General features: G+C 40.5%; 1 protein-coding gene across 1 annotated transcript in view; it reads left to right on the top strand.

Moving 5' to 3' along the window:
* APLF (aprataxin and PNKP like factor) overlaps positions 1-14,608 on the top strand; it is a 95,643-nt gene that overhangs the window by 39,645 nt on the left and 41,390 nt on the right. The window contains exon 7 of the mRNA XM_077814000.1: positions 1,703-2,106. Within this exon, the coding sequence (XP_077670126.1) occupies positions 1,703-2,106 (404 nt within the window). The remainder of the gene's footprint in view (positions 1-1,702; positions 2,107-14,608) is intronic.

Raw genomic sequence — 14,608 nt, 5'->3', positions numbered from 1 at the left:
TTTTTGCACAAATTATTTTATTTGGTGGCACTGCAGTGGAGGGGTAGGATTTAAAAATTTCATTAATATAGTAGAAATGTGCAGCCCGTGTCGACTTACCAAAATTCATGGAGTGGCCCCCTTGTGAAAACTATTGCCCACCCCTGCTATACAGTATATCTAATTATCAGGAAAGCTTACTTGATATTGAATAAATTTTATCCCACTAGTGATATCAGTATTTATTTTTGACATTCATTTGGTTAGTTCCAGATTTTTAAAGGAACGTGCGCGCGCACAAAAAAAGAGTCCAAGCTGCTAAATCAGAGAAATACCACAAACTTCTCAAAATCATATTACTATGAACTGAAATAAATGTACTGGAGGGGAGCCTTTCTACAATTAACACTGTAGACCTCATAACAGTTTTGTAGTATATTAAAGCACTATGTAATGTGTATATACAGTCTGTAGCATTTGTGTTTCTAGATTAGAACTGCGTGAATAACTGGTTTTTCATTCACTGGCAGTTCCAAAAAATTGTGGAAAACTTCATACTGGGTGAACCCAAACCTGAAATTTTCTTGAATTTTTGTTAAATCAAAAAGTCAGAAAAAATAGTTTGGGGTTGAGTGAAACCTTTTATTTGAAACTTTTTGTTTGCTTCAGGTATTTTTAACGCTTTTTCAGTAGTGCAAAGGAAATTTTGGAAATGAGCTAGAATGACAAGGGGATTTAGGTGCCATTCACAAAACTGAGGCAGTGCCTGTGTCCCCCATTTATACTTAACAGTCAGATTGCTAGGGCGCTCACCTGGGATGTGGGAGACCCAGATTTGAATCCACACTCTAAAGCAGGGACTGAACGCAGGTGTCTCCCTTTTAGGTTAGTGTCCTAACTACCAGGCTTTAGTGTCTGTCTCTCTCTGTCTTTGTGTGTCTCTCTCGTCCAGTGAACATGGGAGGGGGGCGATCTGAGTTAAAGTCCCTGCCCCAGAGCAGGGATTCAGATCCGGGTTTTCGAGCCTATGTGAGGGCTCTAATCACAGGGCTATTGGTTTTGTGAATGTTGCCTACATCCCCTTCTGAATCTAGCCCACGAAACCAAAAAGTTTAATTTTGGAAATGTTGAAAAAAATAGTTTCAGCATTTCTAATTTTTTTCCACCTGAAACAAATTGACAAAATCTACATGAATTTGCAAATGGTTTTGATTTGACCTGAATCTGCATTTTGGACTGAAGGAAGTTTCAGCCAGAAATTTTTTCCAGCCCTAGTCCCAGATAGTAAATAGGGGAGCATATGCCTTATAGAAAGGATCTTACACAAGTTATTGAGATAGAGGCTATACTATGTATGTATATATGTATGTATTTATAACTGAGAGAGACCTCACAAAATTAAAAGGAAGAATATGTTAGCCAAAGGTTCCAGCTCTGACCACAATAGTTTTGACAAACTCTAATCTGTTTCTTGATAAAGATAGAGTCCTGAACTCAAGCTTCTGATTTAAATTTTATTATAAACACAGAAAAGATTTGTTTTAAAAATTGTACTTGATTGTATCATCTCCTCTGTAGGAACATATGTCCTGAATGTTTATGATGGCAGAATCTGAAACCTGCTTACATTCAGAAGTACATTATTCCATGAGTGGTCCATAGAACTATTTGCACAGTAAGGCACTCTAAAGATTGTTGTGATCTTTCATTTTCTATTTCACAGGATGCATTGGGAATACCTCTTAGCAGGGCTATGAGGAAAGTGGAAGAGAATGATGATAAGACTGTGTCACAAAAGATTGAAAGTTCTGTGGAGAAAAGTGATTGTCAGCTCCACAGCAAGAGGCCTGACCACAGGCTAGATGCAAAAAGCCAGCTCTCCACTGACACAAATAAAATGAATGAAAGGGAAAACAAATACGAGGTAATCCATTCTGCAAGCCAACAGACTCACCAGGACAAGCCATCCCACTCTCATGTTTCCCTAGCTGACACTCAAGAGCTTGATTTAAATCAGGATCCTGAAGCTGAAGATTTTAACTCAGCCAGAAGCACAGATGCTCTACAGAGTTCTAAACAAACCAAACAGAAGAGAACACCCTGCATGTATGGGACAGGTTGCTACAGGTAAAGTGGAATTGTAATTAAGCTAGGTTTCAGAGTAAACAGCCGTGTTAGTCTGTATTCGCAAAAAGAAAAGGAGTACTTGTGGCACCTTAGAGACTAACCAATTTATTTGGTAGATTCAAATTATGCTAGCAAGTCACTACTTACCCCAAATGGGAGATAATGGTCAATTCATTAGTTTCCTTTTTAAAAATATTGTAAGGAAAGAATTAGAAAAGATCAAATAGAGTAGCAATCTTTTTAGAAGCATAAAAAGGGATATTCTGGAAATGTTACTGACCAGTCAATATAACCTCAGCAGGGGGCGATATAGTTCAGCAAATTAGAAACCACAGTTCAATAAGCAATAGAACAACTTGCACCAGGCAGTTGCAAGTACAGTAGAGAAAAGGAATTGAATTGGAGAGAATGGCCGACGTGTGTGTATTTTATTAACAGACAAAGATTTTATTAGAAATTGTAATTTTATGTATGTGCATTTGTTGAAGCAATTGCATGTTCTATCTTCTCCCAACAGTTAGTTCTTCTTCAAGTAGTGTCCCGATGGGTACTCCACTCTAGGTGCACTTTTGCACCCTGCACATTTGATCAGAGATTTCTCATAGCAGTGTCTGTTCGGGCTGTGCACGTGCCAACTGCCCTCAGTTGCTTCCCAGCTGCCTCGGCCCAAGATGGATCTCTGAAAGTTGTCCCCATTGAGATTACCTCAACTGTGTCCCAGTTTTTATTCTAGTTCGTAGCATCCGTGTAATTAGTTAGTAAGTAGTAGCAGCTTTCATTTCCTAGTTTAAAAAAAAATTTTTTTTTCCATATATATTATATAGATATTACTTAGTAGATGGTTCTTGTTCACTGGGAGGTTATCATACGCCTATGTTTCAGACGTTGATTTGTCATGCTAAGAAGCAGTCCTGGTAACCAACAGGCACTCCTGGTGCATCTGTTGTCTCGGGGAATTACACGTTGCCCAGAAGTGTAACTTCTGTCTGTCATTAGAATCTAGAGCCAGAAATAACAGGGAGATCAAACTTCCCCTCCACATGATGAAGAGCTCTCTGTGCCCAGCTTTTGACCCAGGTCAAGGGTCCCCTCTCCCCATCCTTCTGGGTATATTGGTCTCCGAGCAAGTCTGCTGCCTCCACTGTCTCTGAGCCACGCTCCTCAAGGGCATCTAAGAGGAAGACCCAAGCCTCCTCTCATAAATCTTCCAAAGACCATGCTCAGAGTTCTCCAGGTCAGGAATCTACCTCAAAAAAACCGTTGTCGTTAGTACTGAAGTAGCTGAAGACACCATCTGCTCTCCAGTCCAGTACCCAGGAGGCTGCTGGTTCCTCAGGTATCGAGGGCACTGCTAGACCAAAAACCAGCCAAACCTCAGGCCTGGAAAGATCATCAGTACTGTCAGCAAACCAGGAAAGATCATCAGTAGTGTCAGCAGACTGAGGTGGCAAGAAGAGCTCTTCCTCTCCTGCCTTGGTACTGAGGAAGCCTGCTCGAGTTCCTACTGCACTTCCCTTGCAGGGACCGAGACTCACTCTACTTTCAGCTCCTTTTGCCACTATTACCTTGGTGCAGACCACAGACTCGGTACAGCAGGGGCTTTTGTTTTCCCAGGGACCTGACTGTATCTGAGATGCCCAAATCTCTGCTGTTCAGCTCTGGCATATTTTCAATACCAAGATCACCGGAAATTCACCTGGTATCGATAGTTTCATCTCATTTCTCTGGGTGCTCCATCATTCTCTAGTGAGTTTAAGGAACAGGATTCTGATGAAGACCTTGTCTCAGTTTCCCAAATATTGGTCCAGGGCTTTCCTCCTCACCCTTATAGAGGCCCCTTTCCAGAAGTCTCTGAGCTTATGACCACTCGTGGCCCAAGATCGCAGCCACCATCTCACTGGTTTGAACACCCATGGGTGCCCCCTCCTATAACACCTTCTTGGCCATACTGGGATCCTTGGTTAGCCTATTGCCAGAAATTTTTTAGGACTTCAGGCACAGCCCATCACAGAGAGAGGCAGCCTTCATTGCCTGCCCTCTCTAGAAGTCCTGATCCTCAAGAAGAAACCTCTGAGAAGCTGAGCCCATGAAGAGGTCTCTCCTGCAGCCAACATCTCCTGATGAAGCAGTTTTGCCTCCTCCTCCATCCTTGGTCAATGATTTTAAGCAGTTTCAGGATCTGGTCAAGAGAATTGCTGACTCTCTCTGCAGATATCTCTCAAGGAAGTTTGCCTCCTCATAAGCTGCTTGACATCCTTCAGAAAGCCTCATCTGCCTGCATAGCCTTAACTGTCAATGAGACCCTTCTGGACCCCACAAAGATCATTCAACACATCTGAGTTTCTATTCCACCTACATGCAAAAGAGTGGATAAGAAATACTACGTTCCAGACTGAGTTTTTATTTTCTCATCACTTTTTTAATTCTTTGGTGGTTAACGTAGTTAACAAATGTGGAAGGCAGCATCATGCTAAATCCACACCCCATGACAAAGATCGTAAGCGTCTAGAACTACTTGGTAGAAAATCTTATTTGTCAGCCTCCTTACAATTTAGAATTGTGAACTACAAGGTGTTAATGGTGAAATATAAATATATAAACTTCACCAAACTGAACTCTTTTGTGGACCACCTACTGGCGGAGCATGGAAAGCAATTCAAGGCAATTATTGGGTAAGGCCAACTGCTTGACAGAAAATCACTACAAGCAGCTCTCTTGATGCTGTTGATACTGCCACCTGTTTGATTTCTACAGTGGCAGTTCTGAGAAGGGCTTCCTGGCTCCAGCTCTCCAGAATTTCTAAAGTCCTTAATACGGTGGAAGGCCTCCCTTTTGATGGTTCTAAACTGTCTGCAGATAGCACAGATGATTCTCTGTGCATGTTAAAGGACTCCAGGGCTACTTTGCATTCTCGTGGGATTTATACACCTGCCTACAAAAGAATGTTCAGCAATTCCCAGACAGCTGAGAGATCCCATACTGCCCAATTCCCAACCTCCCAGAGGTGGTATGAATCACATCAGAAGAGAGAGAAATTCCAGAGAAGGAAACCATCCACCTTTCAGCTTTGACCTCTCATCCTTTCATCTCCAAACAGTAATTTTGATGGGCTGGTCCAGGGTCTGAATTACTATCCTCATCCTTACCAGCTGTATCAATTCACCTGCCTTCCTCCCTTTGGCACCTGCCTTTACCACTTCAGGCAGGCTTGGAGTCTATCACTACAGATAAATGGGTGTTGGAGGTCATCTCCACAGGGTACATCATCCACTTTTTCACTCTTCCATCGACAACACTTCTTTTCAATCCCTCTTCAGGGACCCCCTCACAAGAGCTTGGTTCGTCAAGGCAGAGACTCTCTCCTACACTTGGGGGCTACAAAACAGTTCCCATGCAGCACAGAGGAAAGGGGATATGTTCCAGGTTCATTCTGGTAACAAAAAAGAATGACCATTAGAGACCCACCACATATTCTATATTCCATAAACAAGAGCTGTGTCCTGCTCTAGAGGCAGTCTGGGTCACTGATCCCGGGGATATGCCTTTCACCTTCATTGGTTGTCGGATCTACTGAATGCATTCCCACCCACTCCTCAGATAGCCAAAGTTCTACTCAAAATAAAAAAGAACAAAGCCAGAGTCATCCTAATAGTTCTGACCTGTCCCAGACAAACATAGTTTCCTTACCTGTTACAGCTGACCGTTCACTCTCCAGGCCGCTCCTCATCTCCTCTACTGGGAAGCTCCTTCGCCCCAGTCTCCCTGAGTGCTTCGTCTCAAAACATGGTTGGTCGATGGCTCTTGGGATTAGAGACAACCTGATCAGAGGAGGTAAAAAAGTACTGTTACCCAGCAGAAAACAGTCTATTCGCTATGCATACTTTCAAAAATGGACAAGATTTGTCTGTTGGTGTGACCTCAAATGTATTCCATTGATGACCTCATTGCTGCCAGCTATACTGGACTGTATCCTAACACTAAAAAGTTTGGGACTATTGCTGAGCTCCATTAGAGTCCATCTGGCAGCATCATTGCTTTCCATTCTCAAATAGAGGGTTATTCCATTTTTGCCCACCCAACAACAGTGAAATCCTTCAGGGGGTTTGGAAATCTCTTTGGGACCTCAGTCTGGTTGTTAAATGCCTTACAAGACCACCATTTGAACCAATGGCTACTTGTTCACTCCTCCATTTATCAATGAAAACTGGATTGCTGACAGCCGTCATGTCGGCAAGCCCCCCTTTCACAGTATTTTTAAAGGACAAGGTCACATTGGTGGTCATGCCCCAGATTTTTACCTAAAGTCTCTCAGTTCCATATTAACCCACCCATTCACCTGCCAGTCTTCCTCCCTAAACCTCACCTAGATAAACAAGAGGCACTGTTGCACACTGTTACTGTCAGGCGAGCCCTAGCCTTCTATCTGGATAGGACTAAACCCTTCAGAAAGATTCCCTAATTGTTTCTCACTCACAGATATATCAAAAGGGTCTGCAGTCTCTAATCAAAGACTTTCCAGGTGGCTGACTGGATTAGTTAAAGCACCTTCAGACATACAAACTTACTCTACAGAGTCCATTTCCACCTCTACGGCATTTCTCAAAAACCTGCCCATTATTGAAATATGTAAAGTTTCTATGTGGGCATATATTCATACGTTCGCGGAATACTACGCAATAACTTATGACTGCTCCCAATACTGTGTTTGCTGTTCTTTTGCTGTACTTTTTTCCATGCTCTGCTCTACTCAGAAGCCCCCTTCACCTCAGAGGGAACTGCTCAGTAGTCACCTAAAGCGAAGCTCGCATAGGGGGACACATCTTGAAGAACCACAGTTACTTCATGAATCTTTTCATACTTTGACATATTTTGTTTTGAATATAACTTGGTGTCTATTTGTCTGTAGCAAATAAAAATTAAAGGTTTTTATGTGTTAATTCTTGCTTAAAAAATAAAATTGAGCAATGCAGAACTTAGAAACTCTACACCATCCCTGGCTCCCCTTATATCTTCTGCAATACTGAGTCAAGGAGGACTTCAGGGTCTCTCCAAGACTTGTTCAGTCCTGCAAAGTGTATGAGCTGTGCAAAACGTTGGAATGCTGCCTATTATGAATGTCCTGAGAAGCTTTTATTAGCTTTACAGAGTGGTTCCTTTGGGCTCCCTCTTCCTCTCCTTGCCCAACAGGATCCAGAGTTCCATGTGTTCCTTTATCCTCAGTGCCACCTACCTTACAGTCCCTTAAGAATTGCCCCATAGAGTTCCTTTTTGTCGTCTACTTCCCTTTGCCCTGCATAGACTTTTATAATAGCAAAAGGCTTGTCCAGCCATGAGTATTGCTAAGTCAGACAATAAGGTTGACTTGTGTAAAGAAGTGTTTTTAAAACATTAGTTAATACTTTAGACTTTTGGAGATAGATAATAAGGTGATAAGTAACAGTCAGCATGGATTAGTCAAGAACAAATTGTGTCAGACCAATCTGATAGCTTTCTTTGACAGGGTAGCAAGCCTTGTGGATTGGGGGAAGGGGTAGACGTAGTATATCTTGACTTTAGTAAGGCTTTTGATAACTGTCTCGCATGATCTTCTCATAAACAAACTAGGAAAATGCAACCTAGATGGAGCTACTATAAGGTGGGTGCAAAACTAGTTGAAAAACCATTCCCAGAGAGTAGTTATCAGTGGTTCACAGTCATGCTGGAAGGACATAATGAGTGGGGTCTTGCAGGGATCAGTTCTGGGTCCGGTTCTGTTCAATATCTTCACCAGTGATTTAGATAATGGCATAGAGAGTACACTTATAAAGTTTGCGGACGATACCAAGCTGGGAGGGGTTGCAAATGCTTTGGAGGATAGGATTAAAATTCAAAATTATCTGGACAAACTGGAGAAATGGTCTGAAATAAATAAGATGAAATTCAGTAAGGACAAATGCAAAATACCCCATTTAGGAAGGAACAATCAGTTGCACGAATACAAAATGGGAAATGACCATCGAGGAAGGAGTACTGCAGAAAAGGATCTGGGGGTCAGTGGACCACAACCTAAATATAAGTCAACAGTGTAACACTGTTGTGAAAAAAGCAAACATCATTCTGGGATGTATTAGCAGGAGTGTTGTAAGCAAGACATGAGAAGTAATTCTTCCACTCTACCCTGCGCTGATTAGGCCTCAACTGTAGTATTGCGTCCAGTTCTGGGTGCCACGTTTCAGGAAAGTTGTGGACAAATTGGAGAAAGTCCAGAGAAGAGCAACAAAAATGATTAACGGTCTAGAAAACATGATCTATGAGGGAAGATTGGAAAAAATTGGGTTTATTTAATTTGTAAAAGAGAAGACTAGGAGGGGAGATAAGTTTTCAGGTACAAGGAGTCCGGTGGCACCTTAAAGACTAACAGATTTATTTGGGCATAAGCTTTCTTGGGTAAAAAACCACTTCTTCAGATGCAAGGAGTGAAAATTACAGATTCAGGCATTATTATACTGACACATGAAGAGAAACGAGTTTTCAAGTACATAAAAGGTTGTTACAAGGAGGAGGGAGAAAAATTGTTATTCTTAACCTCTGACAAGAGGACAAGAAGCAATGGGCTTAAATTGCAGCAAGGGCGGTTTAGGTTGGACCGTAGGAAAAACTTCCTAACTGTCAAGGTGGTTAAGCACTGGAATAAATTGCCTAGGGAGCTTGTGGAATCTCCATCATTGGAGATTTTTAAGAGCAAGTTAGACAAACACCTGTCAGGAGTGGTCTAGATAATACTTTGTCTTGCCATGAGTGCAGGGAACTGGACTAGATGACCTCTCAAGGTCCCTTCCAGTCCTATGATTCTATAGCCTATAGTCAGGAACAAGTATTGCTAATAACTTTGCTTAAATAGGACAGTTCTCTTCCAATACAGTCTATGCAAAAGCTTAAGGAGATTTAACTGTGAGGAAAGTTAGAAGGGTTGTAACCAGCCATATTTGAGCTTGGGATGCAAAGAAATTTTAACCACAAGCAAATTTGAAATCAGGGTTTATGATTCAGGACAGGAGACAGTGGGGCTGGATTAAAGATGGGCTGTTTACATTTTCTCAAGGCATATTTCACTGTGGAGCAAAGGATAAAGGGGAGCCAGTCAAAGTGTTGCTTACATAAAATCTTATGTAGGTAAAACAGAATAGATTCAAAAATATGACCAAAGGATCATAAACTTGCCTTAAAAGGTTCTGATTACCTTTTCCAGACCTGATTAAGAGCTCTGTGTAGCTTGAAAGATTGTCTCTTCCACCAGCAGAAGTTGGGCCAATAAAAAGATATTACCTTTCCCACCTTGTCTCTACATGCTAATAAGTCCGTCTTAGCTGCATTTGTTTGTGAGATTGTGGCAGGGAGGAAGTTGAGACAGGATTTTACAGAATGATGCATGATCATGTTGAAAGAACAATGAAGGCATACAAGAGAGAGTATCTTTACTCCACTTTCATAGTCAGTAATGACTTATTGCCGTGTTTCCATTTTCCCTGAGGACGTCCATAAGAAGATGTGGGTTAGGATACAGAGTTGTAAGTTGAATTAACAAAAAGAATCACTAACACCATAGTTTTAAAATCTTTATTGGTAAATCTGTCTGGTTGCAATTCACATTAATTCATATTCTCTTTATTGGCAACTCATGTGTTTTAGTCCTTTCAATTTATCTATCCTAAAATAGACTTTCTGTTCTTGGCAATGATTCTGTCAGAAGCCATTAACTTTGTAAGACAAGGAATACTAGTCACAAAGTGAGGCATAACAGAAACCTTGTGCTTGTGGACAAGAGTTTCATGTAAATACTGTTCAGTATTGGAAGCAGCAGCTTCAGCTTACTTTAGAAGTCACTCAGAAAGTGAACATGGATCAACCTTACCTTACTTGTTTACAGCTGGAGAAATAATTTTGTAGCTTTGGTCATCATGTTAAAAGCAATTTTTTTAAATAATTAAGAATGCTGGTTGATTGGGGATTTGTGTATGCGGTTGAGGGTGACTGAGTTTTTAGATAAATAAGTGTGAAATGGGAAGCTGTTGGTTATGTATAACACAACATATGGTTCTAATAGCTGAGGTGCCATGATCACAATGTATAGGGGTGAGGGGCTCAGAAATTGATCTGCAGAGGGCAACAGATGGCTTGAATTGGCCCTGTTTTCTAATGCTTGTTGTCACCTTCCTTTCCAACGGACCTATCTTCTTCACTGACCAGTGTCTTGCTCAAGCAAAATGTCAGATGGATGTTTCTCCTTTTGTTCCTCTTTTAAAAGAAAAGGACCTCAGTCCCCCTTTTTGAGAAGTTAGCTTTGGGGACTGTGGATAAAAATCTCTCAGCCACTACTAAACGTCTGTATGCATTCATCTGGTATTTTTCACAACTTATAACAAAAACGTTTCTGAATTGGCAGCAGTCACACCACCACTTCTTCAGAAAAGACAAGCATCTCATATGAGTTTAGAAGACGATAAGCTTGTTGAAATTCTTTTGCCGCCAGTCGTATGTCCTGCTATTGCTGATACTTGAGTTGCCATTTCAGTCATTGCTTCTAAATTATATAAGGTGAATCCTGACTTAAAACAAGCTTGTGCTTGTGCAATTGAACTTTTCCATGACTAGTTATTCCCTTAAATCCTCCTCCTCCCTAGATGGCAATGGTGCTTCTTTTCAGACTTTATGAGTGTTCCTACAGTTACTTATGGCTCTTCATTCACTGTTCTCCACTTCAGCAGCAGTTGAATGGCGTTGAGAGTTTCACTTTCAGGCTGACAAACTCCTGCCAGAAGGCCCTGTTTGTTGGATGTGACCTAGGAATAGTAACACATAACCGATTAAAATAGCATTCAACCTTCTACTCCATATGTACTAAGTTTACAGTAACCAGCATATCCTTCTAAGAGAGATCCTGGGCCACAGGTGAACTTTTTGCAAACACAATGATTCTTCCCTATTATGTGTGTCTATCCGAGGAACTCCCTCCCCTCTCCCCCCCCCCCCATTCAAGTCTTTTAAAATTGTAGCTGACAATAAAAACTAAAGAAAAATTGACCTCTGCAACACACTTATGCTCCTTGTACCTTCAGGCATTCCTTTTTATAAATCACAAACTGACAGTTTCTTCCCATAGCTGGAGGCACTTCAGCTAGAGGAGAAGGCCTGGTGATCTGCTCTCATACCACTAATCCTATCACCAAGCTTTGGGAGAATGTCTGCAGATTCAAATTCAGTGATACCACATCACCTTTGTTCCAAGGATAAGATAGTGTCACTAATGGCTACGTGACAGTTTCCATTATCCCTAATCACAACAACTCCAGATTTGCTTTAGAATGAAATAAATTGGGTCAATGTTCAATTCAGTTGTGAGCCAACCCCATTGTCTGGGCTCTCTCAGGACAATAGTAAAGGCTAAATTCTTACATGCTGATTTGTTTTTCATGTGTTTTTGTGCCAGCCCAAATGGTTCTCCCTGTCAATAGATGGTTGTTGGTCTGCTGCTGTTCTTGTTTGTTTGCGCTGCATTAATGCCTAGATGGGGCAACCAAAATCAGGCTCCCTCTGTACAAGGTGCTGTATATACATAGTACAAAACTGTCCCTGCTTCATGGTGCTTACAGTGTAAATAGACAAAGGGTGGTGGAAAGACTGTATATCCCCATTTTCCAGATGGGGAATAATCAAGTGATTTGTCCAGGGTTTTAAAAGGAGTGTGTGGTACAACCAGGAACTGAACTAGGATCTCCAGAGTCCCAAGCCAGTGCTTTAACCAAACCACAATACCATACTTTGTCTCAAGTAGTCTCAGCTTAATTTACTCAGCTTGAGTCTGGAAGCTGTTGCACCCTTTATACAGGGACAGTGACCTCACCAAAGCTCTTGTGTTTCATGTCTGCACTTCTTAGAAGGGACAGATATAGAACCTGTTGTCTGAACTGGCAGAACAGGACCCACAGGAATTCTTGGCTTCGCATACACATTTTTTTCTAAATATGTTATATGTTACTCCCTTCTGAAAATGGAATATCTTTAGTTTTCCTTAAAATTAAACTTAGCCCAGCATTTGATAAGCCTCTCTAAGTTCTCTCTTCCAGTAAACTTAATGATGGAGTATGTTACTATAGACACATGCTACCATGTCAGAACTTTAGATTTAAACTCTTCACGTTTACAATCAATAGTGTAATAGCTATGGTTTGTGATTGCATTTTTGTTAATGGGACTCCAATGGTGGTGATACTGTAGCAGCAAAGTCATTGTTTTTTTAAAAAATTGATGTTCCAAATGACTTTGTTGCTTGTATACCTATCAAAAGCCTTCTAGGAAATCAATGAGAATTAAAATCCAATCTATTGATTCAAATCAGCTCGACTGACTTTGTAACTGGTTTGATTAAAGACCCTTTAGCTAGTCAGGAATCTTAAAAAACTGTAGTAAATAGCTCCTTGTCACAGCAGGAAGATTTTTCCTGGTGGTTAATTCCTTTGATTTTTGGTAACTGTCATTTTTTGTTCAAATGCTTTGTTTAGCAGCAAGTTGGGTATATAATAACTAAAATTTTCTATAAATTACTGTAAAGCTGCAGGTATTAAATAACTCAGGTATATCAAGTATAATTTAAAGCTTTTATTTTACAAAGCCGCATAGCTTGTGAATCTTTATAGGCATATAAAATACTCTTGTAAGTAATGTATTGAACTTACTTACACAAGAAAAACCATGTTGTTCTGGTCAGCTGAACATTAGTGTTCTCCACTGTCCAAGAGTTTATTATAGAATTCAGCCATTTCGACAGTGTAGCATATGGGTCATTCCCTAGTGTAATGGATGTGGTGTTCCTTTACTTTTGTCTGAATTGTTTTGTGCCTTAGAAAAGTAGAAAGTTAACTGAAAGTACAGCAATGGGGAGAATGAGTAGGTTGTTCTTCTGCTGTCAAGAAGGGAAACATTGGCTTATCTATGGTATATAATTTGATGCTTTTATTGTGCATGCTGGTAACATTGAGCAGAACATGAAATGAAAGCAGAACAGCTAGGACTTCGTCAGACAGGACAGGGTAGAGTTTAATATTTTATTTGCCCTGATGGCCATTTAAGCTTCTTCACACATAGTATGTAATTTGACAGTTAACTTAAATCAGTCAGTGTCCCTAAGAAATCTGTATGCTTGATTGAACAAAAAATGATCAGAAAGACCTCCTCTGGTGAAAGGCCAATTATTCAGTGATCTTCATGTTTTGTATAAAGTATCCCTAAAAAGAAAACTGACATATAAAATTCTGTAACTTCTAGACATGACTGCTGTTGGACTTGAGGCGTTAGATAGAAACCTACTGCTGTCTGAATCTTGAAGTGGAAATGAACATAAAAATCAATTCAAGAGCATTATTTTCTTTTGGATCGTTCTGGAAGCTGTGTTAGTTAACCTTGGTGGTCTTCTATTCTCCTTGCTTATCTAGGTAACATATTAGCATTACCTCTAGAAAAATAATTGAACCAACTGACTCTAGGAAGGTTTGGTTTGATGATTATTCTTAAACAAAAAAGGTCAGTTGATTTCCCAAGACATCATTAATTTGGTTGTGCTTAATCTGACGGAAGGAAGTGATGATGATCTCTAAAGGGTTCGGTGATAGTTTAAAAAGATAAAATGACTGTTAAATGCAACTTTAGAGTGTCTGTCTGCAGTTAGTGCACGCAACTTCAAGTGTGGCCTAGTGGGTTGAGCAGACCACTGAGTCTGGATTCAAGTGGTATAGTTGACAATAACTAGCTGTGTGACTTTTGACAAATCACTTACCTTATCATCAGTTAACCCATCTATAAATGGGTATATTTGTATAGTGCTTTGAAATCCTTGTACTACATAAAAGTACATTATGCTGTTAATAGTTTTAGTATCTGGTCTCAGATGTAGCAGAAGCTTCACAATCACCTGCTTCAAATTTTTGAGTTTCTGCATGGGTCACAGGATTGGAGTAAAATGAGCTTAATATGATTGTATAGAGCACTTTGTAGAAGCTACAGCTGAAATCCCCAGACTTCTCACTATGGTGGCACTGATGTGCTGAGGCTGGTAGTACTCAGTGGCTTTCGTGGTCGTATAGATGATTCTTCTTAGGGGTTCATGGCCACTATGACAATCGTGGAGTTGTCCCACGTGGCTTCTGGCTTCGTGTATATAGCAATCCTCCTGTCTGAACTAGTGTCTGGAATGGGATTGCAATTTATGAATGTAATGATTGCATCTTACATGTCATGGTCCAATAATTACATCTTGCAGTTTGAGATTCGGGCATTCCTTTTTTTGTCAGAGAAAAGAGCCTATTTTCATGGTCTGCTCAAGTAGACTGAGGAAGATGCATTTTGGCATCTTGTACGCCTGTCAACGAGAGAGAGAAAGACAAAGAATTGTGTAAATATGCGTATAGGTGTTTGTATTTATTTATGGATTTTAAAAGATAAAAATTGCGAATACAAAAGAGGCTGCAGT

This window comes from Eretmochelys imbricata, chromosome 3, assembly GCF_965152235.1.
Source record: "Eretmochelys imbricata isolate rEreImb1 chromosome 3, rEreImb1.hap1, whole genome shotgun sequence".
Classification (NCBI taxonomy): Eukaryota; Metazoa; Chordata; order Testudines; family Cheloniidae; genus Eretmochelys; species Eretmochelys imbricata.
Note: the sequence above shows the minus strand (reverse complement) of the source record. Positions and strands in the feature narration are given on the sequence as shown.